Source organism: Bradysia coprophila, unplaced genomic scaffold (genome assembly GCF_014529535.1).
Source record: "Bradysia coprophila strain Holo2 unplaced genomic scaffold, BU_Bcop_v1 contig_232, whole genome shotgun sequence".
Lineage (NCBI taxonomy): Eukaryota > Metazoa > Arthropoda > Insecta > Diptera > Sciaridae > Bradysia > Bradysia coprophila.
In genome coordinates, this window is record NW_023503493.1 from 3052385 (window position 1) to 3075024 (window position 22640).

Sequence of the window (22640 nt, forward strand, 5' to 3'; positions counted from 1 at the left end):
ATTCTTGATCTTAACAACATCATTTGTCAAATTCATAACACGTAAAAAAGGTTTTTCGGGATTAAATATCGAACGGGCAATTAGTACCCCTGGCATAATTTCATGAGGATGTATTACTTTGTCTTCATACGAAGAAATATTCTTTGAAACTTTAAAATATCGAATTACTTCGCACCTTGGTGGGATCGTAAAGATATCCCTGTCTGGACCTTCACAAATATTTATAATTTCAGAGAAATCAAAAGCATTAACTGTGAGAGTCATTGTACCATAGTCAATATTACAATCAAATCGTTTGAGGAAGTCTCTTCCCAATATTCCGCACACCGGAATTTCAAAATCGTGCGGCACAACGTGTACCTTATGCAACACCCATCTGGTACCTAAACGAACTTCTACAAGTGTAGTTCCTAGGGATGTTATCACTTGATCTGTGATACCCTTTATGTAAATTATATCTTTATTATTCAAATTAATCGGATTCCTTATTTCACCCTCTTTCACAACGGATATATCTGCTTGTGTATCTAACAAAAATTGGACTTCTTCAGGAGAAAGGTTTGTCAAAACATTGACATAGTCCTCGAAACTAGGATTTACATTGAAGATTGTGTGGATTCGCCCCCCAGAGTCAGCTGGGGGTACGGGCAGTTTTCCGACATGTACCTGACATTCTGATGATTATTTGAATTACCTCTATTGTAACTTTTTCCACGATAATTTCCCCTATTGTAGCCACGAGAGTAATTTTGACCATAATTATTTCCTTGTTTACCCCGTCCGTTACCTCTAAAATTATTATAATGTCCGCGACCTCTACCATAATTTCCACGATTCCCATATCTATTGAATCTTTTATTATAAAAAATATGTGCCTTATTGGTTGCCTGTTCAGTCGTGACAGCTAAAAACTTTGAAGTCACCTCATTCATATTTTGGAAATCAGCGGCTTGAAGAACCGTTTTAACTTGAGAATTACCAGAGTTCATAATTAATGACCTAACAGCTGCGGTCACGGACTGAGATTCAGCAAGTGGAGGTGGCATCCCCTCATTCAAAAAAGCCATACGCAAAGAAGTTGTCACTTCTTCGATCTCTTTTACAAAATCTCCGGGTGTCTTATTAGCTTGCTTCAATGCCATTAACTTGGCGTCCACTACTTTAGACGAATCGCCTTTTACGCTTCTCCTGATCGCATCTATAACCTTTTGAACTGTATCTTCCGTGCTAATCATCGGAACAGCCAAATCAGACAGTTTAGTTTTAATAAGGCCCACTGCAACAGCTTCGTTCGCTCCTGCATCTTCTTTTAGCAATGTCCTGTCACGGTCGCCATGATATGCGTTTTTAATGTTAAACCACTTTGATTGACGGTTGATACAATAATGAATTTATTTAATAATGTATTTTGTCGCCAAGCATGCATTTACATTTCATTATGCATGTTGGGCTCGTAATTGCAGTGCATCATAATATTCGCACTACAAAAGTTTGTGGCCAGAGTGATGTTTGTTACCAGACCAAAGTTTGTAACCAGATCAAAGTTTGCTGCCAGAGAGAAGTTTGCTGCCAGAGAGAAGTTTGTGGTGATAGAGAAGTTTGTGGTCATATTGAAGTTTGTGGTCATAGAGAAGATTGTGGTCATAGAGAAGATTGTGGTCATAGAGAAGTTTGTGGTTAGAAGTTTGTGGTCGTAGAGAAGTTTGTGGTTAGACAGAAGTTTGTGGTCAGATAGAAGTTTGTAGCCAGAACAAAGTTTGTGGTCAGATCGAAGTTTGCGGCCAGATTGAAATACATAGCAAAGTTTGTGGCTAGTTTTGTGGTCAAAGAGAAGTTTGTGGTCAGAGAAAAGTTTGTGACCAGAAAACAGTTTGTTTTTAGAACAAAGTTTGTGGTCAGAGCAAAGTTTGTGGCCAGAGCAAAGTTTGTGGCCAGAGCAAAGTTTGTGGCCAGAAAACAGTTTGTTTTTAGAACAAAGTTTGTGGTCAGAACAAAGTTTGTGGTCAGAGCAAAGTTTGTGGTCAGAGCAAAGTTTGTGGCCAGAGCAAAGTTTGTGGCCAGAACAAAGTTTGTGGTCAGGTCGAAGTTTGCAGCCAGATTGAAATACATCGCAAAGTTTGTGGCTAGTTTTGTGGTCAAAGAGAAGTTTGTGGTCAGAGAGAAGTTTGTGGCCAGAAAACAGTTTGTTTTTAGAACAAAGTTTGTGGTCAGAGCAAAGTTTGTGGCCAGAGCAAAGTTTGTGGCCAGAGCAAAGTTTGTGGCCAGAACAAAGTTTGTGGTCAGAGCAAAGTTTGAAGCCATAGAAACATTTGTGGCCAGATAGAAGGACATTGACATAGCGAAGTTTGTGACCAGATCGAAGCAACAACCGTAAATCGTATGAAAGGGAGGATTTAAGGCTGCGTTAATTACATCTTACCTCTTTCCATTTTGAATTTTCAGCGAACTTATACGACACGAATTAATTTGATTTATTTTAATGATATCTTCTGTGTGCTACAGACTCTTTTTCCTTCGCGGTGCTCATAGATTCAATCTCGTATAACTCTCACTGCTAATCAAACTTTCGTCGGAAGATACCCTAACCGATTTTTCCACATTATAACGGATATGGTTTCCTAATCTAACGAACTCTTACCGATTTATCACAACGGCATCTCGTGCGAGTCTGATGATAGACGAGCAACATTGAAGACGAGACCGTACAAATATAAATATTTCGCTACACTACACCACCCCTTGTGTTACTAATTTCTAATTACACACGACCTTTCTTATAGCTACTGACACATCCTCTCCTCTCAACTATTATAAAATAAAGCTTTACATGGTGTATTTAACAGTTATATCTATAATACGTTTTACGTACGTACGTACGATGGGAGGGAGTTTCTCTGTTGTACTGTAATCAGAGGATTTGCCGTCTAAAAACCATATTTCCGCTTTTGATATTCACAAACTTTCTATTTTCCATCGTGGCATACACCTAAAACCTTTAATACACGTCCCGGGGTATAAGCAACGGCGAACGTTCTAATTTCTTATTATATATTGGTTTGTATAGAATATCAGGCCCGATAACAGATGGCGTCACTAAACTGTCATAAATCAAAATGTCCTTTTCACAAACTAATTACCAGTGTAAGGATGATTTTGCTTTCCATATAATTTATAATTACAAAAGGGTGAGGATTAGAGTGCTTAAAGTTAGGTAGCCAATCTAACACCATACATTAACTTTTGTGTTAACTCGGTGGATATAATAAAATATATTTCGTTCGGTGTGTACGGTATATGGGAGGCTCATTATGAAGCGAAAGAGAATTATGTACGAATTGTGTTAACGAATGAGTGTGTGCCAATTATTATTTAATTTACCTAATTGACAACGCAAAAGAAATCCAGTCAAATTTTAAATAAATTTTTGATTTTATGCGGGACGTCGGGCGGGTTTGGTTGACTAAAAATTTCGAATGATAAAGTTGCTAATTTATTTGGACGGGTTCCGTGATTTGAATATGTCAACAGAAGTTTTTTTGGTAGTCAAAACCAGACAAAACGGAGCTAAATGAATGAAATTTCATTTTTCTTATAATTCACTAATTTGACACGTCTACTTTCTGCATTTAACTATATTGTGTCGAGACACTGACATCACGTTGTTACGTGAAATCGGATTGCATGACATTCAAATTCAAACAAGTTTTTCGGAATTGAAACATTCCATTACTCACGAAGATGAACGTTTAGTGTTGTACAGTTGCTGTTCAAATCTTTACCTTACTAGAAAAGTAATAAGGCCATTACTGCCCTAGGGCAAAGCCTTTACCAACCCTGTAAGGTAAAATAGTATATTATAACTGGGAACTGCCACCCTCGGATACTTTTACTCACCTGGATACCAGATAACTCGTTACTTCCCAGTTATAGTAATCTACTATAATTCCATGGATTCTGATTTTACGTTACAGTACCGTCATGTCAGTGCTTGTTTGGTTTCTCAACAATTTAAGAAAATGTCATATATCAACGACGTGATTAAAAATTCATCAACAATTAGTTTCCTCCAAAAGGTCACTTCGAAACGCTAAGCCAACATAACCTCACTTTAAAACTGCATGCTTCCTATTTCTATAACAACACCACTCTGCCTTAATAACATACGAAGAGTGTGGGCTATACTAGTTCCGCTGATTATGATTCTACTCTTTGAGTCCCGACACACAGTGTCTCCTCTATGACGTTCAGGAGCGAGACTAGAAGGAACTAGAATGCTTTTGCCAGTAAGCAGGACGAAGCCTCCACACTCAACTTCTTTATTTGACTTCTACCAATACCCTTTCTGGCAAACAATCTTCGTTTTGACGCTGCCAAAATACTACCTTCTTCCTTTGTTTGCAGAATCATGCACTGTTGCCCAAGAGCTTCTCAGTATAACAAACTGACAAAAATTAAATGAAAAATCATATATTTGAATGTGTGACAGTTTCGTGTACAGACAGTAAAAAGGGACTGTTAATGTCAAAAGTAAAGGGACCGAAAACGTCAAAATAAAGCAAAGTTGACGTTTTCGTATTAGTGCTGTATGTGATATAATTTTTCAATGAATTTCGGGTCATAATTCCTCTAGGTAGTCTACCTCTATGCTGCTGCCTAATTTTTAATTTTACATTTTAAAGGCCGTCGCATTTTTACCCCCTTAATAATTGTAGTTAGGTTGCTAGAGAGGGTATTGCGTGCATCGATTGAATCAGTTTTGTTTTGTTGAGAAATCTGACAATCGCTTCAAATCTGTCTGCTCTTGAGTTTTGACCTTTCACACTTGAATCAGTGGTGGGAAGCAGATGAGGTATGTCGAAGACACACGATAAATGCGTTGGTAGTATCAACAACTATGCTGTGTTTCCATTGTTGAACCTGTTGTGGATATCGGATTACAATCGATAAAACCGTGGTTCATCTTAGCCACTTATCTATGGTGTCGTATATAAATGACGTCACGTTTTTTCAGTGCTGTCATCAGATTGAAATCAATAATAACTCGACAAGAATGCTCTTCTTTAAGTCTTTTTTTTTAAGTATTTGGGGGGTAGGACATGCTATTGACCTAAGAAAGTGCATTCTTGTTGAGACATTACTAATTTCAAACTGATGACAACACTGAAAAGCCGTGATTTTTGTAAGAGCCCAATTTAATTGTTTCTATGCCAAAACCAAGGATAATGATTGTAAAGACTTTTAAAGAACTACTCCCCACAGCGTATTTCTTCAATCCACACTATCCTTAGACATTAGACTCATTGACCATACTTATTCAGAAATCAAATAAAAACTTGAAAGTTTGTGCAGTTATCGATAGCAGATGACTAGCCGTTTCTGTAGGGCTAATTTATAAATCACAAAGTAAACAATCGAAAGTAGCAAGAACTGACTTTTTTCAAGTTCCAATATTTTCTGTTAGAATTTGATTTCCACTTTATGTGTGCTTTGTCACTGTAGTTCACCAACACTGGAAATATTTCGACTCTCTCTCTCCCATTTTTTTTCCGCATTCGTCTAAATTAAATCCGAACACAATTTAGATAACAATTAAGACAATTTACGAAACGCTTTACGTGACAAACAATCTAAAACAAAAGTTTTTGCTAAATTTTAGTTAAGAATTAAATGTACGACATTCAAAGTGCAACTTTACCGAATATTTTGAACGCAAAATGCAGTCAATTTAAACGTCTATGCCATATTTCATAACATTCTCACAACTATTTCTTGTTATGGGTTGGATTATAGAGCTGACTTGCTTATAGCTGGATAGAGTTGCTTTCACATTTCGCAAAAGAGATATTTGTGGTGCAACCACACCAGAAGAAAATTTTTTCTACATGGCAATAACGGTTCAATGTCTATCTTGCAAGTAGTTCACAATACGTTACTTTTTTAAACGACTAATCATCGGTTATCGACAGCAACGGTAGACGTAAGCAATGACCTGCGATTAATGGAGTATGATATACAGCTAAATCAATGATAAAACAAATGAAGTACAAGATCCTGTATCGAAAACTTTGGTGATATTGTGAACAACAGAAGTAATAGATTCAAAATGATTATACGGCGATAAGCTTTCAGTTTCATATTTAGACATCCGACTTAGTTACGGACAGAAATTGGTTGTTCATATTGACAATGAGTGAACTTGTCTGTTACACTAATAGTCCAGGTCCTTGCGTGAGAAAAGTGGCTCCGCTCGCTTTTATAATTTTCTTTTTCTTTCTTTTTTGATTGGATTATGAGGGGCATGGATAATTAAGGAACAATAGTGCATTACGTCCTTGTTTGGAGATTTTTAATTTGCCGAGAGGGAGATTTGTGTCCAGAGCCGACGACAAGGGCTATAATCCCTCGTGGGAAATTGACAATCTTCAAACAATTTATTTATTTTTTTGTTGGTTTTGAGACCGTTCTAACAGCCTTTTACAGCCAATAACAAGTTCAGTCTGGACCACCGGCTTTACGTGACTTCCGAACCACGCCTCGAAGTATGTAATTACTCTCTGAGGAAAGTTAGGTGCGAAATTGATATCTCGCCTTAATGTAGGCTAGACATATGTACACAAATTCATCGTATTTGGGTTACGTCATACGATTCATTCAGTGTGTACATCGTTGCAGCCACCAAACACACCGCAACTACCCAAATTATGAAGCTTGAGTGAACTAAGGACGTTACCAATGCGATATAATCGCTAGAAAAATTCCATGCGGAATTTGTCTGTCACGTGAATCGAACCCGGATCATTTTGGTGGAAGGCTACGTAACCACTGAGCCATCCCGTCACTAAAGGCATTTTACTTGCGAAGCCCTGCGAAAATAAAAATTATCGCAAGTGTTACCGGTTTGCTCCTAGCAAAAATTTCATTTTCTCAAAATTATTTGGAAAACGGAAACTCGATTTTCCGGCTGGAAAAGAAGAACGTCGGCTTTGAAACATCGAATTAAAATCATTTTGGTGCAATAACAGCTATCATATTGTCTCACACAAATTTTACTGATCATAGGCATACAGAGCTATTTTTGTGGCCAGGATTCAATTCTACAAATATACTCACACAACATTAATCTACTGTCACTGAATTAAAGTCCGGAATGATATGTGAAAATCTGCTTTCTAGGAAGCAATGAAATCCTGGCCTGTGTCAACATTCGGGGCATCCTCGTAAAATAAGGCATTATTCGAAAGGCACTGACTTCAGCTTTCCAGAGAGCCCTCACTTGATGAGATCGATGGCATTTTGTTTCGCTCGAAAAGAAGTTGTTCCACAAAATGTTGGTACTTGAACAACTTTCGTAAGATCATCAGACTTTACAGATTCTATAAAGTGCCATCCACAATATTGTTCTGATCAGTGAAGTAGTAGATTGGAAGAAATTTATTAACTGTTGTTATGATAGGTCTTTCTCTTCCGGTAGATTAATAATATCCGCACGTTAGTAAGTGGGTGTGACGCAGGTCCACTACCAAAAATATTTTACAATTTTTTTTTTGATGGCTGGCCATATTTACAGCAACTTTTTTACTAGTTTCCTTTGACTCCAATGGCCTCCAAACTAGGATATCTCGAATCTAGGAATCCATACCAATTTAACGAGCTATCACACGTTAATGCAGCAGCTGCGGTGCAGCTTCAAAATTGGCCGAGATATTGAACCTCGAAATATTGTATGAAAATAAGCAAAATCTCGCATTTTCAGATAATGCAAATCGCTACAGTAAGTTAGTTAGATAGTTACTTAGTTAGTTCCTATGGAAAAGTGGATCTAGCAACTCCTAAACGTTTCTATAGATTTTCCTGAAATTTTGGTTAGAGGCTAGTATTGGCCCAAAAATAAGAATGGAATTTTCAAAAGTTGGAAAAAACTTTAGCTCCCCAAAGTCTCAATTGAAATGCCATATAAAAGCATGATGTGAATGGTCAATGACCATTGGCCATGTGGTGAAAGGTGTGTGTTGTTTTGGGATGTGTTTCTTGTCGCAAATTGTGTGGATCATTAAGTAGTATTAACTTCCACTAGGTTGGTTCCTAAAATTTGGGATGACAGATCATTCCTCTGGCACTTCCTAACTTCCATCGGATTTTTTGTTGGATTTTAATTTTTTTCGACATGAGTGAGGTGTATCGGAGTTAGTTCCTAAATTTTGGGATGATAGATGATTCCTCTGGCATTTCCTAACTTCCATCGGATTTTTTGATGGATTTTGGTTATTTTCGACATAAGTGAGGTCTTTCAAGGTTGGTTCCTAAAATTTGGTATGAGAGATGATTCCTCTGGAACTTCCTAACTTCCATCGGATTTTTTGTTGGATTTTAATTTTTTTCGACATGAGTGAGGTGTATCGGAGTTAGTTCCTAAATTTTGGGATGATAGATGATTCCTCTGGCATTTCCTAACTTCCATCGGATTTTTTGATGGATTTTGGTTATTTTCGACATCAGTGAGGTCTTTCAAGGTTGGTTCCTAAAATTTGGTATGAGAGATGATTCCTCTGGAACTTCCTAACTTCCATCGGTTTTTTCGATGAATTTTGGTTATTTTCGACATGAGTCATTTGTTCCAAGGCTGGTTCCTAAATTTTGGGATGACACTTGATTCCTCTGGCAGTACCTAACTTCCATCGGATCTTTCGATGGATTTGGGTTATTTTCGATATAAGTGAGGTGTTCTAGATATTATGTTTCAGACTGATTCTAGAATTTCTAGAATTTTTAAAATTTCCACAAGGTTTTTTAATGTTATCGAAATGACAAACTTACAAAAGTGGTGATATCAGTCAAAAAACCCTTAAAGGGTAAATGTGACGCAAGTCAATGTGACTGATACATTCTCAACGATATTCTGCTAAAATGTGCCTACTTTTTGACGGCTAATCGCATGTAGGCGACACACGAACGGATGCTGTTAATGTCTCCTCCCACCGAAAAATGTACGACCGTACACAAATACGCAAACCATTATAAGCCGATTTACATATAATAGAAAACAAAACACATAAAGTCATTAGTTATCCGTCGCCAGAATTATTAGAAACCGCAAACGCGAAGATTGTATTATACGAAAATACGGGATAAGGACTTTGGTCCTCGTTAATGAAATCTCAACATTCAACAACAACAACACACAATCAACGCGTCGCGTTCTGTCTTACCATTTATACATGCGGCAGTCATTTTCCTAAACACCAACCATCGCCCCCCCAAAAAACACACACCGACCGACCCACAAATTTCACATGTTCTTTATATCACACATTGGAGTATAGAAAGGACCATTGAAAATATTTTCCGTCATATTGTCGGGATGATGGTGGGCCCGATTCATTGCCGGGTTTGAGTGTAGTTTTTTGGGGTTATTCCTTAAACCATCTCCGCATTCTTATTGCTTTTCGGCGGAAAGGGCCTCGGCGAGAACAACAGCCACCCATAATATGCGAGATGTGAACAATGCACAATAACGGTGTGTGTATGGAGTTGTGTATCCTCCATTAAGTTGTATTTTGACTTTGGTTTCGGTTTCGTTGTGTTTTAAAATATATCAAAAGTCACATACTTGTAGTACTCCAACCGTACACACGTATCTATATCGGCTGGCATTGCTATAGAGAGAGATGTGTGTGGATATATGGCAAAAGCGAACATTTATCATTAAATCCAAAGGGTTGTAATATGTGGATGATGTTAATATTTTGGCACCCTCTTTTCAGTTTATTTTTGCTTCGATGTTATACGTAGATGGTTTGCATATATATATGTTCCCCGTGCATGTATATATATAGGAAGGGTACATACGCGATGTGTGGTGTATAAGTAAAAAGATCTTTTGTTTCTATATGTCATATCCGGATGACATTTTTGATAAGTGGTCTTTAATTATTATGATATCATTATATGGTGCATATTGTCAACGTTGTACGAACAAATTTAGATATTATTATGGCGACGACGACGGCCCAAACCCCACCATCGTACACATATTACACAATAAATATATTTCAACGCCCAGACCCCACAGACATGTATTTAACACTCTCGGTGAAACACAAAAACGTTTTATAAAATGGGATTTGTTAGCTGGGAGTGGAAGAAGCAAGAAGTGCCTGTGGAGATGCGTGAATGTAAGAATATTCGAAAACTGGGAATGGGATTTTAGTTGATATTAAGGAACGTTTCGGCAGCCAAGAGTATAATTTGGATAACAGTAACTGCACTATATTGGAGTCCCGTTTCGAAGAACTATAACTGCATCATGGCGTTTAGTACTCGTGTGCATTGGCTTCGAGGGATTAATGAACGAGTTCAACCAGTTTGTAGAAATCGATTTCGAATCTAGTACTTCGAATGCTTAACCAAATTCACTCCATTTACTTACCCCAATAATTGCAAATCGGATTCGAGTTGATTTCACTCGATTTAAAATGAATTAATTTAACGTATTCATCAATTTTATGTTTGTGAATTTCCGCATGCAGCAACCGATCGTTGCTGGTCAGCAATCGTATTACAATATAATAATTCGCTCTGCTCCGACGTTTATGTAATGTATTTTGTAGTGTTTGATGCAACAACAGATTTTACATTAGATGCTGCGAAAGTGATTCACAATTTTGTGATAACAGCATACTCAGTCGTGCGTTTTTTTTTGTCACAGGCTTTAGTAACTGTCGTTTCGACAAGAGTAGAGTTTGTACAACTACACAACCGAAATAAGTTATCTGGCTTATTGTCGGCAACAAAGGTATTCACGTAATATTTGTCTGGTAATGATTCATTTTCGTAGCAGGTAAACTGTCATGTAATAGTCAACTTTCGCATAGGACGGGCCATAAAATTAAACTCACTGCAGCTAGTTTTATAAAATGGGATTTGTTAGCTGTGAGTGGAAGAAGTGCCTGTGGTGATGTGTGACTGCAAGAATATTCGAAAAGTGTGAGTGGCATTTTAGTTGGTACTTTCAGGAGACGTAGAGCTTACGGACGTTTGGTAGCATTTTTGATGCAATATAAGCACTTTAACATTTCAACTTCACATAATTCATCGTAGATGCTACCAAACCTCCGTAAGCTCTACTTTTCCGGAAAGTACATGCAATTACCTTTCATATGACACCCCACTCGACTATACACGTTTCGTGTAACTCGAGAAATATCTGTAAGAAAAGTGTAAATTTTCAGTCTTTTTTCGTCGAAAACTTCAACTGTTTATGGCTCAGTGTGAATGAATTTTAAACCTAACAAGACCATATTTGTCTCGGAAGTACATGCAATTGCCTTTCCAATGACACCCCACACGACCCTGTACGGCTCCTGTACCAGGAGAAATATCTGTAAGAAAAGTCCACGTTTTCAGTTTTCGATCACCTCCCACCAGCCACGCCACACAAGCTTCGAAGAATTTTTTTGAAAGTGATTTTAGGTTCTAGGGACCAAAGCCAATCTAGGAACATATGAAAAATTCCAATGGAAAATGCGTCCGATTTCAAGATTCTGTTTTTCAAGAGAATCTCTCAACACTCTGGTCTGACCAGTCTAAACTTGTAGAATTCGACTCAAATGCTTGACTAAATTCGTCCTTTTACTTACCTTAAAAATCGAGTCGATTAGAATCCAGTCAAATTGATTTCAGTCGATTGAAAATTAGTTTGTTCAATGCATTCAACACATTAGGCAGAACATATTTTGCCCGAAATTGTTTAATCATTCAATCTGTTACTTCGATTGTTTATAACATCGCCCAGTCTTTCACTTTTGCAAGTTCTAACTAGGGTTTCTCTGACTAGAGTTCATCATTCAATTTTGTCGTCATTTTCGATTCATGCTTCAGACCGAATCCGCTGTTCGTCATCAAATTAAGTACATTGACACCATGGTAAATGAAAATTTTATTTAAATTTATTTTTCGACCTTACTCTTAGTGATTAGTAATTAAGGTTAACAATTATGTAAATTTCATGGTTCATATGTGGCAATCCTCAGTAACTGGCGTCAGTGGTGTAGCTGATTATCACTCTGGTTGGCCTGAAAACGAATGAAAAATTAACTTTAGTTTTGAATCATAGAAACATAAGTGGGATCCGCCTGAAGTAATTGTAAAAGTACAGTGAACGACATCTCAAATGTCTCACTGTCAATTTTTTCTGAGAATTTTATTGTGTCATTGCAAATTCACAATGACATTCTCTGAAAAAAATGACAGTGAGACATTTGAGATGTCGTTCACTGTAGTTACAAAATTCGTAAAAAGAAAATGTTTTTTGCAATAACTGTTGCAACTACTTCAAAAGACTAGAAATGGGTCTCAGATCACGTATTCCGGGTAGACTCTTTTTTTCGAATCAACTACTTCCTTTGATTTAGAACTTTTCAACCGGTTGAAATCATTTACTTTACATCACTAGCTGTACCATTGCTGATATATAGGGTATTCCAGCTTATTTTTAGTTATGAACTTATTTGAGACTTTTTAGAGTTTTAAAAGTCATCTATGTTCTCAGTCAATTAAGTGTTTCCTGGCTAATGTAATTTTGGCGCAAAAGTTGAAAATCTCATAGCAAATTCAAATTTTGCGCTAAAATATTATGTACTGGGAATCACTTAACTGACTGGGTCCATCGACGACTTTAAATAAATCTAAAATTGCGTTTTCTTAAGGTGAACAAACTGTAACGGGAAATTTTCACTAAATCTGAGCCGAGACTTGGATAAAGCTTTTTTTTCACTGTTCAGAAATGGAAAATTTTGAGCACGTAATGAGGTCCATTATTGGCATTAGTGGTTAACGTTAAATGTGGCACATATTAGGCCTGCTCAGTATCCGGGGATCGTGGGATATTGGGCCAAAGAGGTGTTTACATGGTCCGGAAGGCTAAAATATTGGACCCGTGTTTTTTGTTAGAATTTTAAAAATTAGTTTAGGCATGGGGAGCGATGCATTTGTTCATATGTAGAAACACGTTGGTTAGAGCAGTAAAAAAGATACACATCATATATCTCATCTCTTCTAACCAACGTGTTTCTACATATGAACAAATGCATCGCTCCCCATGCCTAAACTAATTTTTAAAATTCTAACAAAAAACACGGGTCCAATATTTTAGCCTTCCGGACCATGTAAACACCTCTTTGGCCCAATATCCCACAATCCCCGGATACTGAGCAGGCCTAGGCACATATACATCTGAAATGACTTAATTTTTGCTCGTCTAATTTTTCGAATTGGATAGGCGCTGAATTTATAAACCAGAGGTTGCTAGTTCAAGCCCAGCTGTGGACATTATGAGCAAAAATGCTGTCACTTCAGATTTTGATGTCTAGTATGTTTCACTGAATAAAAATTAAAGTTTGTTGGTTTCACCAGAGTTCACAGGAACTCATAATTCTCATAAACGGTTCAGGTGAGACATGGCTTAAATTTGGTAAACTGCAAAAAGGGAAGATTTATCGAAATCGACCGCAATTTACTCATGCTATTCATTAATTATTCCACGAGAGAGACTGGTCGTTATAGACCTTTTGGAAAACCGAACCAACAATGTAGAAATATTACTTGTGTGAGTGTCCGAAGTTTCATTCTTCGATCGTTCTTGCACAACACTACTAAATGTTTTTGTTGGTATTTACCAGCTATTCCACATGTCTCGACTAGTGATGAAGCAGAATGAAAGTATTCTTTAATTTTGCTTATGATTCACTAGACTTGAACATGCAACAGAATATGACTAGCCGTTAGTTGTTTCTTGCCACTGTCGCCATGGCCTGATGAGATGGTGACAAAAAAATTTCTTTAGAACTTTTGAGGAATTATGAAATTGCACTCTCGTCTCTCAGATCGAAACAGTGACAGAAACCATTTCGTGAATTTTGGTCAGTTACTCTAGCCACCAAAGTAAATACTTGATTTTGAAAACTTGTTTCCTCTGAAACGTACAGTGGACATCTTTCTTTCGGTGACTCATTTACGCGTATTTGGTTTTACTTACATCATTCACTGATGATAATGTAATTTAACAAACTAAATTGACTGGGCGCACAATTAATATTCTTGTGCTAATTTTCCTAATTTTAATCGAATATCGAAGATAATACAGCACCTGTTGGAAAAATTTGTAAGTAGGCCTAATCCTTATCCCTGCGTCGTAAAGTGGCAGATGTACAGGAACAGACCAACAAGAAAATTTATCTGCCACATGCGACGCAGATTTTTTTTGGTAAAAATTATTTGGCAGATGATGAGGAAAACTAAGTCACCTTGTTTGAACTAATTGGACGAACAATTTAATTTTTGCGTAACGAAGCTGACAGCGTCAACTATAGCGATATCATTCATTTTAGAAATTGTACTTCAAAGACTGCGTCACACTTTTCTCGTAGAAACTTTGTTGGGGTGTCACTCGTTTTGGAAGTTTTAGATCAAAAATATTGACGAAAATCGAAAATCTGTCGAAATTTCACAAAACTTCGCGAAATTTAACGAAGTTTGACGAAATTCGAAAATTTGACGAAATTTGACGAAATTCGAAAACTTGACGAAATTTGACGAAATTCGAAAACTTGACGAAATTTGACGAAATTCGAAAATTTGACGAAAATTGAAAATTAGTTGAAAATAAGCTACACCGAAAGTGACGAAATTTTTCCAACTGCCAAACCCCTAAAAAGTACATTTTAAAGAAAAAAGAAGTCTAGCTTCACATAGTTGCCGCGTCTCAAAAAAATTTTCTTCGTTCTTTTTTTGGGGGTAGACTGCGTCAAGTCCTCCGCGCTCCGCTATCGCTCCGGACATGATAAAAATGCTGTTGGCTCAATATGGTCAGCCCGGGCTTGAAGATAAAAAACTGACCAAGATTGCATCACAGGAACACGATGTTAAAGCCTCGGAAATACAGATGTACTCAAGCCTGTTTACTGAGCTGAACGGCAAAAAATTCGAATTCCCATTAATTGCCTAGTTTGTAGACCGCACCAGCAAATTTCCTTGTTAATTTATAACTTTCCTATCAAACGAAAAGCAAAACTTTGAACATCAACCAACAAGAACAACAACAACAGCAGCAGCAGCAACAACATAGGAGCTCTGAAGGAATAAAAATAAAGACGAGAAATCGAGAAGACGGAAAAGGATTCACCCGAAAATGTACACAACTAAAGTAACCATCTAAGCACATCTGGCTAGTGTTAAATAATTACTTCGAATGTTATGTAAATTGAACAAAAGGAAAACTACCCGCTCTGAACACATATATATATATATATGAAAATGGAAACGAAAAGGAAAAAGGGTTGCACGTTACATACGTATACCATTCATTACAAACGTACCGTTACGGCTGTCGTCTCTCCGGCAAAAATATCTGTATGTAGGTAGTCGACCCAACACTTATATATGAATTTTGGGATTGTGTTATTCCAAAGGGTCGAGAAAATATCCTTTCGGATGTTATGTACGGGTTGTACTATATGGTGTGTACAGTATTGCCGTCGCCGCCGCGCTCACATAATATTTATCCCTTTAAACCCCTTTTCTGTACATTGTGGCTATGTTTGAGCACAATTTACACTCAACTAATATATTTCAGATATGTGCGCTCGATGGCCTGGTGTACTATGGATGGTTTCCAATGCTATCCCAATCTTTTTTCGGTATATCTTCCAACGTGTATTACACAAAATGTAGTGCGGCAGTGTACAGTCAGTATATTTGCCAAAGTTAGAAACAGAAGAGAAAATTAAAGGAAAAGGCAACGGCAACGGCAAGGGTTTAAAATATTTAAAATAGCGTTTCACTCCTCATGTAGTGAGTGTGTTGTTAGTGTAATAGTCGGGCAATATAAACGGTCTGCATCCATACAATTTCCAAAGTGAAAACACATCGCCCGCTGTAAATGTTGCTCTCTCGCCATACGTATGGATATATATATATATGTCACGTCACATAGATATCTACATCGTATAAGTGATGCTATTATAAACAAGAGAAAACTTTTGACCGAACCCCCTTTTTCAGGAATTCTCGGGTGTGTTTGGACGCTATACACACACATCCCTTTGAACGTCTACCGTCTGCTGATGTTCAATATATTCAGTTGTTCACACTATAATTTCGGAACGGTTTATATATGTACGATGTCCGTATATATAACATGGAATGGATGGGATATTTTGTGTGTGCACAGACCATTCGTATACCGATCCCGCACTACCCACACCCCAATTTTAGGTCTCACTCTCCGTACACTGCTATGGGACAATGGTTTTATAAATTATTTCGGTTGAAGAGGGTTTCTTTATTATATGTTAGGAATGTGTTGTGTGGCGGTTGAGCGTTTTTTTTTACATTATTTCGTCGACTGCCACTCTCCTACTTCTTTTTCCTTTAGGTCTTTATTCTCGGTGCGGTTCTTTAGTATTTTAATTTCCAAAACATGATTTTACAAAATGGAAGAGAAATGTAATGTTTGCTCGGTGCGGCAAGTAGCATTTTTCGGAAAATATTTGGGATTAATACCTTTGCTTACGTGCCATTTGAAACTTGTAATGTATGGTTGAGGAGTGGCTTTTTGGCGATAAATTTATGATGACCAGCGAGTTAACTGATGAAAAACTGGTTAGTGTTGAGAGGTTCCATGGGCTATCAAAAGCGGATTGAAGATCGAGATGTTCTATTCTTCATTACGTTTAGTTCAGATTCAGGTCTTTGTGTCGAAAAACCGAGTAAAATCCGTGCAGTCGCGAGTGCAATTAATGTTTTCTTCCCTTTTTCCAAATCCGATTTCCCGATGTTTCCAGCCTACCGAAATCGGACGCATTTTCCAGTGGACTTTTTTATATGTGCCTAGAAAGGACTTCGACCCTAGAACCCAAAACCACTTTCAAAAAAATTCTTCGAAGCTTTTGTGACTGGTGAAAGGTGAAAGGTGAAAGGTATTTGTGAATGGAGTCTTACGGATGAATGAAAATGTACTTATAAAGAAATATAGTGCGAGCGGAGCGAGTGAAAGAAGCATTGAATACTAAATGGCCAGTTGTTTAGATTCTGTTCCTTTGAAATGACTCGAGTGCAGAGGAAAAAATCTACACTGACTAAAGCTACACTCAACGTTTTCGAGCGGAGCGAGCGAACATGTTCGTTTGATCACTATTACTGTTGAGTTTGTTGAGTCTTCGACGAAAAAGTGAAACGACAGTATACTGAATAAACCAAATGTATTCAAACGATCCTTATTCTATGATCTTACGTACAATAATGATTTTACATCAAATCAATACAAAGTGTATTGATGCGCTTATGCGTTACAGTTATACTTTTCCATTCTCTGAGTTACAGTATTGTGATGGTGATAAACACCAAAAAACCAACAATTACAGTTCAATCACAAGGCTTTTTTCTCTTTTCCTGCAAAATATGATTCTCTTCCCGCTGTATACTCACATGTTATCATCTAATTCTTTCCTTATTCCTGTTCGTTTCTCACTCATTTCGCTATTTTCTACGATTTTTTAGTGTTTCAATTAATTCACAATCTCGATTGCAAGGATCGATTTTCCGTCTTTTGGTAATTTCCCGACTTCTCGTCATTTCCCGATTTCTACAATGAAAGTACAGAACAATCGAAAAATTCATCTTAAACGCACTCACAAATTGTGTCAAAATAATATGTAAATGAGTGCGTTTCATGGCGGAAATCAAATTTTTATGTCCTCCGGGTAATAGACCATACCTGTTTTACATTTTTATTGGATTTCTAGTCATTTTCCCGCATCTTTTCTCTTTTTCGTTATTTCTTCCCGCTGGGCCGGGTAAATTTGCCCGTATTCGTTTTTTTTTTGGCAGAAAAATGTTCCGGTATCCGGGATACCAAGGATTCACATTATTTGCACACTCGCCTGTAGTGTTCCGTTGCTCTACAACAGGAAAGGAATTGGCCTATTTTTAGGAACTGACGTCTATTGCCTTCAAACTTGTTAAAACTTCACAAGTTTGCTGAAACAATAGTCAAAAAACGTAAGAAAATGCCGGTGTCTAGAACAAAGAAGTAGTAGTAGTAGAGAAGACATTAGTTTGGATGAGATATGCTTTCAACAGTCATAGAAATACATTTAAATGAACTTTATCATGAGAAACAGCTTTCTAAAAATTAAATTGAAATTTCTAAAAGGAAAAAATCGTCAATAACGTCCTAGAAATGGAACTTTACCGAACAGAAATGAAGGAGAGGAGAAGTAGGGAATATCTGTGCGAGAAAGGCCTTAAAATGAAATTTGCATTAGGCCATACATGAGAAATGAGAAGTCCTTGAATGTAGTAGAATGTAGATTTCAAATGACACTTCATCTATGAGAAATGGATTGGAAATGATAACGACTCCATTCCGAATACACCACAGGAGACATGATTCGTAAAGACATTTAGTTTCGGAGATATTCGTCTTTCTTATGCTTGAAAAACGAGTGAAAACCAGTCAAAACAAAACAAAAACACTATTCCGGGAACTATTGACTTCCAAACTTCTGTCGCTGTTTGGAGCACTCCCGTTGAGCCGCGATAACGTTTTTATGCTAATAAGTTAGGGGGGCACGCAAAACAGAGGTAAACAATGTAAAACTCATAATTTCTTTTTGTGTTGTGTCTCAAAACAATCGGAGAATTTGCCTGTTTCCCGCTGGTTTCCGATGGTGTGTGATACTTCAAATACATCAAACCGAATATCTAAATTTTAGGAAAATCGAGTTGGGCGAGCAAAACATCTTATTTTGCTTGTTTTTCACCAGTTTCACCAGTTTTCACCAAATGAAAGGAATTGACGAGAAGAATAATTCAGTTTTAGGAAAATTTGGATAGCTATTGGCGAGAAAGGAGGCAAAACTGCATATTTTCCCGCTTTTTCTGTTTTCCCGCATCTCCCACGGCAAAAAACCGGGAACAAAGAACGTAACCCGCATAAAATTACACAAGGTACCTGCACTATTGTGTTAAGTTACGAAAAGAGTCGTGATGTGTTGCGCATAATCAAAATGGGATTTTTATCACTTTTTTCTACTGTATGTCATGCTTTTGGTGCCGTAGGTATCTGTCCAATATATATAAACCACTTCATTTAATTGCCATGTCATATCGAATCTACCAGATGTTAAGACAGTTAAGACTCGGAATTCAGAACTAGCAGAATACAATAAAAAGTCGACGTTAAGATGTTGATGCTCAAATTATTCTTTGTTGCTGCTCTTCTATATGAGGTAACTTGTAGTTCCTAGATCACAAGCTTCGAAGCTTTGCGAAATTGTCTAGGCTTTGTAAAACTTGACGAAACTCCGGAATTATGAGCACTTTCTATTGTAAAAAGCTTTGAACGCTTCCCATTACTTCCAGACAACCGAAGCAAGCAAAATCCAAACGGGCGACAAAAAGGTAAGCTTCAGCGTGGAAAAGATCTGGCAGAACCACAAAAAGAACGACGACATGTGTTATGACGATAACCGATATGTACAAAGCGTGCAAGAGTACTACACGGGATGCAGAGAAGTTAGCTGGATGTTTCGGGGTCCGTCGTACTGCATAGCCGACAATGTCATGATATCAATGGAAAGTCTCATTACGAAATTGCTCTATTTCGCCAATACCAATTCGACGGTGCTGGCTTCGAGTGCTGCGGACATATTTGAGTCGATGAGCAAATGCAAACGATTGAAGACGTCGTGTCTGATTATCATCAGTGAATTCAATAAAGTTTTGCCACGAATGGTCAAAGACTTCAACGGGGTCGTTGAGGCAAAATTATCGAACTACATTGGGGATGTGTCTGTCTCGTTTAGCGATGCAGTTGTTGATCTCAGTGACGAATTTTCCAATTTTATGGGAAAATATCTTCAATGCTCGGCATCTGAATGCAAGGGAAAGGTGGACTACAAACCTGTCTTCAAAAAATGTCAAAGGCTTATGAACACCGTTGCTCTAATCGCTGAGACCATAATGAACGACTGTGAACCACCTACCCGTGAACACTTCGAAGCGGTGACCATTTTGAGTTTGATTTTTTGCTATTTTTCGATTGCAGTTCAAGGAATAAACAGCTGTGTTCAAGACCAGCTGTACGGAGATGAACATCCAGTACCAAAGGACATTGAATCCATCTCGACATCGTTGGATTTTGTCGTCGTCGAAGCACACCAGGCTATTTTTACGATCGATTATCCGTTCGAGGACAAAATGAACGAAATGTTAATCACCTTCGTCGACATAACCTTGGCCTTCAACAAGGCGATAAAGGATATTCTTGGTGTGTTTGAGGGTGTGGCGACAACGCGAGGTGAAATTTTAAAAAACCTGTCGAAATGCTGTAAAAAACTCGATCCTGCAGCTCTAAACGATCGAACGAACATTGTGAAGGGCATTGTTAGTGAATAATATCACAGTAATGATGCACCTCGCTCAAATGTAGTTTTAGCGTTGGAATATATGTACAATAAAGTATAGGTAAAGACAGCGAAAATTATACTGTTTAACAGCTGATCATACCAACAAAACTGCTCACATGTCTTTATAAGGTTTATATGCTGTGAAAGTATAAGCATCTTATAGGTCCTCTGTAAATAAGAAAAAAAAATCCGGTTTCCTCTTCGTAATAAAATAACCGAAGTTCTGTATGTTGAAGGGAAGAAAAATCGCTTGAATGTTACTGTAGATCTAGTTCAAAAATTTATTAAACTAAAGACATTGACCATAGCAATCAAGTTTGTAAAAATCTGTTAACTAGATTATGAGCTGGAGCGCTGGAAGCTTTTGGAGTGACTTCCTAGTCACGTAATTTAGATTTTGCCCTTGCATGACTGTGATAACAACCGTCATTAAATTAGGAAGTAAAAATTCAAAATGCTTTGGGCATCGTGAAAAAATCATAAAAATTCATTAGACACGAAATATCATGCCCGCACGTTAGAAGGCGGCGTGACGTAGGTCCACTACCAAAAAAATGTTAAAAATTTTCTTTGGTAGTGACGGCGGAGTATATTTTTAGCAACTTTTTTACTTCTCTTCCTTGGCTCCAATGGCTCCCAAGAATATCTGGAATCTATGAGTCCGCACGAGTTCAACGAGCTATCACACGTTACTGCAGCTTCAAAATTGGCCGAGATATTGAACTTCGAAACATTGATGTTTTTATGAAAATAGATCAAAAGGGTTATAGGTTATAGGTTATAGGCTAATAAGGGCACAAAAATAAGAGTGGAATATTCGAAATTCGGAAAAAATCTATATCTTGGGAACTGGAGCTCTCCAAAGTCTCCATACAAATGTCATGTCATATAGAAGCCAATTTGTATGTGTGTGTGTTGTATATTTTGGTGCATGATATGGATGATATGTGGATGTGTTTCTTGTTGGAAATTGTGGGGATCACAAAATATGATTTAGGTGTTTCAAGGTTGGTGCCTAAATTTTGGGAGGACAGATGATTCCTCTGGCACTACCTAACTTCCATCGGATTTTTTGATGGATTTGGGTTATTTTTGACATGAGGGACATGTTCCAAGGTAGGTTCCTAAATTTTGGGATGACAGAGGATTCCTCTGACACTTTCTAACTTCCATAGAATTTTCCGATGGATTTTGGTTGTTTTCGGTATAAGTGAGGTGTTCCAAGGTTGGTTCCTAAATTTGGGATGACAGATGATTCCTCTGGCACTTTCTAACTTCCCTCGGATTTTTTGATGGATTAGGGTTATTTTCGACATGACTGAGGTGTTCCAAGGTTGGTTCCTAAATTTTGGGATGACAGAAGATTCCTCCGGCACTTCCTAACTTCCATCGGTTTTTTTGATGGATTTGGGTTATTTTTGACATGAGGGACATGTTCCAAGGTAGGTTCCTAAATTTGGGATGACAGATGATTCCTCTGGCACTTTCTAACTTCCCTCGGATTTTTTGATGGATTAGGGTTATTTTCGACATGACTGAGGTGTTCCAAGGTGGGTTCCTAAATTTTGTGAGGATAGATGATTCCTCTGGCACTACCTAACTTCCATCGGATTTTTTGATGGATTTGGGTTATTTTTGACATGAGGGACATGTTCCAAGGTAGGTTCCTAAATTTGGGATGACAGATGATTCCTCTGGCACTTTCTAACTTTTCTCGGATTTTTTGATGGATTATGGTTATTTTCGACATGACTGAGGTGTTCCAAGGTTGGTTCCTAAATATTGGGATGACAGAAGATTCCTCCGGCACTTCCTAACTTCCATCGGTTTTTTTGATGGATTTGTGTCACATTTACCCTTTAAGGGTTTTTTGACTGATTACCTATCTTATTTCACAGTGTACTGTGTATATACCACCAAGCAAAAAAAAAAAACAATTTTCCAACTTTTAGTGCGAAAATTCGCAAAAAAAAGACGAAACCAACAAATTCACCAAACTTCTCCGGTAGACTTTCCCATAATATTAATTGCAATTAAATCTCATCTTTCCATACAATCAAACTATTAGACACGCATGTACGACTATCGATGATATTGTTATACATCACACATATATGGCTCCTCTCCATCCCAGAGCTAAAGGTTACTCACTATCTTTGATATGGGAGAAATGAA

General features: G+C 37.5%; 1 protein-coding gene across 1 annotated transcript; it reads left to right on the forward strand.

The window, feature by feature from the left end:
* The first annotated feature begins 19160 nt into the window (after positions 1 to 19160).
* On the forward strand, positions 19161 to 20532 carry LOC119075900. The gene is made up of 2 exons (XM_037182476.1): positions 19161 to 19286; positions 19420 to 20532. Exons 1-2 carry the CDS (start codon positions 19242 to 19244, stop codon positions 20452 to 20454), a joined length of 1080 nt encoding a protein of 359 aa, XP_037038371.1. The 5' UTR covers positions 19161 to 19241; the 3' UTR covers positions 20455 to 20532.
* The last annotated feature ends 2108 nt before the right edge of the window (positions 20533 to 22640 follow it).